Consider the following 1,400-nt stretch of genomic DNA (forward strand, 5'->3'; position numbering starts at 1 on the left):
TTATATATATATATAATAATTATTAAAAATAAAACTATAAGTCATTGTTCTCGATTTTAGGTTAATAATTTAAAATTATATTTTCAGCTATTAAAAATAAATCAACTTTTTTCTTTTCAATTACAAATCTTCAATTTTAGATTACTGAAAATTTATAACTTTCTTGATGATAAATTTATCCAATTAATTAATAATTTTATTAGTGAATGAACGAGTGTATTTCATTTCTAATTGAACGTTCAATGAATCTATTAAAAACCAACGACGCGAGGTTATTTTTTGTATTAAGTTGGATAAGGGAGATGTAGTATCTCGTACGCTCGTTTCAGTTTGATAAACAATGAAAGAGAAAAAGAATAGGAAAATAGAGTAAGAGTAAAGAAAGGAAAGTAAAGCTAACGAACAAATACTGTCCCTATGTTTATTCTACTTTCTCATAACGCAATCGACTCAGTGGACAAGCAGTAGTCCCAGGAGTTACCAGTTCCTATAGTTGTTAGCAAAAGATACAACAAGACTGATTTCATATGTAAATATCTTGTTTATTTTTCTTTTCTCTTTCCCTCTCTCTTTGACAGAAAGAAGAGGACTCTCCGGAATCCGGAAAAGATCAACCAATGAAAATCGAATACGTCCAACCAAAATTGTAAGTTGTTCATTTAAATATTATTTTTTTTTATTTACATTACCATTAAGTAAAAACCAGTAAAAATTCAACAAATATACATTTCATGTTTTCAAGTAAAAAATTAAAAAATACATGAATGTGAATGTCAAATAGATCGAATAAAATAGAATATTTTCATATTAGATATTTTATACATTTTGTTACATTCGAGTAATTTCAGAATTCCTGTCGTAAAAATAATATAAAAAATTGACTGTTAGAATTAGAATTAATAATCAAATGATTTGACATACGGTATTTTCCATTTTCAAGTTAAAATTTTTCTACGCGAACGAATATATTGTATTAAAAAAATGTAAGAAACGAAAAGGATCTTTTTTTTGACCGATTTTTGAAGTAATGAAGATTATATTTTGTCTGTAGTAAAGATGATCTTTGAATAGGAAGAAATGTCTACTGTTAGTCGATGGTAGAACGAACTCGAACGAGAAAGTTTGGGAAATCCGTGTAAATATAGAAGGATGTAAAATGGCACTTGGATTCTCTGGCACTCGTAGTGTCGTCTTACTAAAGAAAGATGGAGAGATGGATAAAGAGTTAGAGAGAAATACTAGCTATAATTGGTTTTGAAAGTCATACTCATCAAATTGTTATTTCCTCCATTCGATCATAATTCAAATTCTACATTTTGTTTGTATAGTCTAAGTGAAAATATATGAAAATATATGAAAAATTATACAAAATTCATATAATTAATATATTATAAATTTAA

The 1,400-nt window shown here is 26.5% G+C and overlaps 1 protein-coding gene across 1 annotated transcript in view; it reads left to right on the forward strand.

Annotated features, from left to right (window-relative positions):
* The first annotated feature begins 584 nt into the window (after positions 1-584).
* Positions 585-1,400, forward strand: part of LOC106784366 — a 3,840-nt gene continuing 3,024 nt past the window's right edge. Inside the window, exon 1 of the mRNA XM_014743812.1 lies at positions 585-646. Within this exon, the coding sequence (XP_014599298.1) occupies positions 618-646 (29 nt within the window). The 5' untranslated portion in view covers positions 585-617. The remainder of the gene's footprint in view (positions 647-1,400) is intronic.

This window comes from Polistes canadensis, unplaced genomic scaffold, assembly GCF_001313835.1.
Source record: "Polistes canadensis isolate GaletaPanama2010 unplaced genomic scaffold, ASM131383v1 scaffold_34, whole genome shotgun sequence".
Taxonomy (NCBI): domain Eukaryota; kingdom Metazoa; phylum Arthropoda; class Insecta; order Hymenoptera; family Vespidae; genus Polistes; species Polistes canadensis.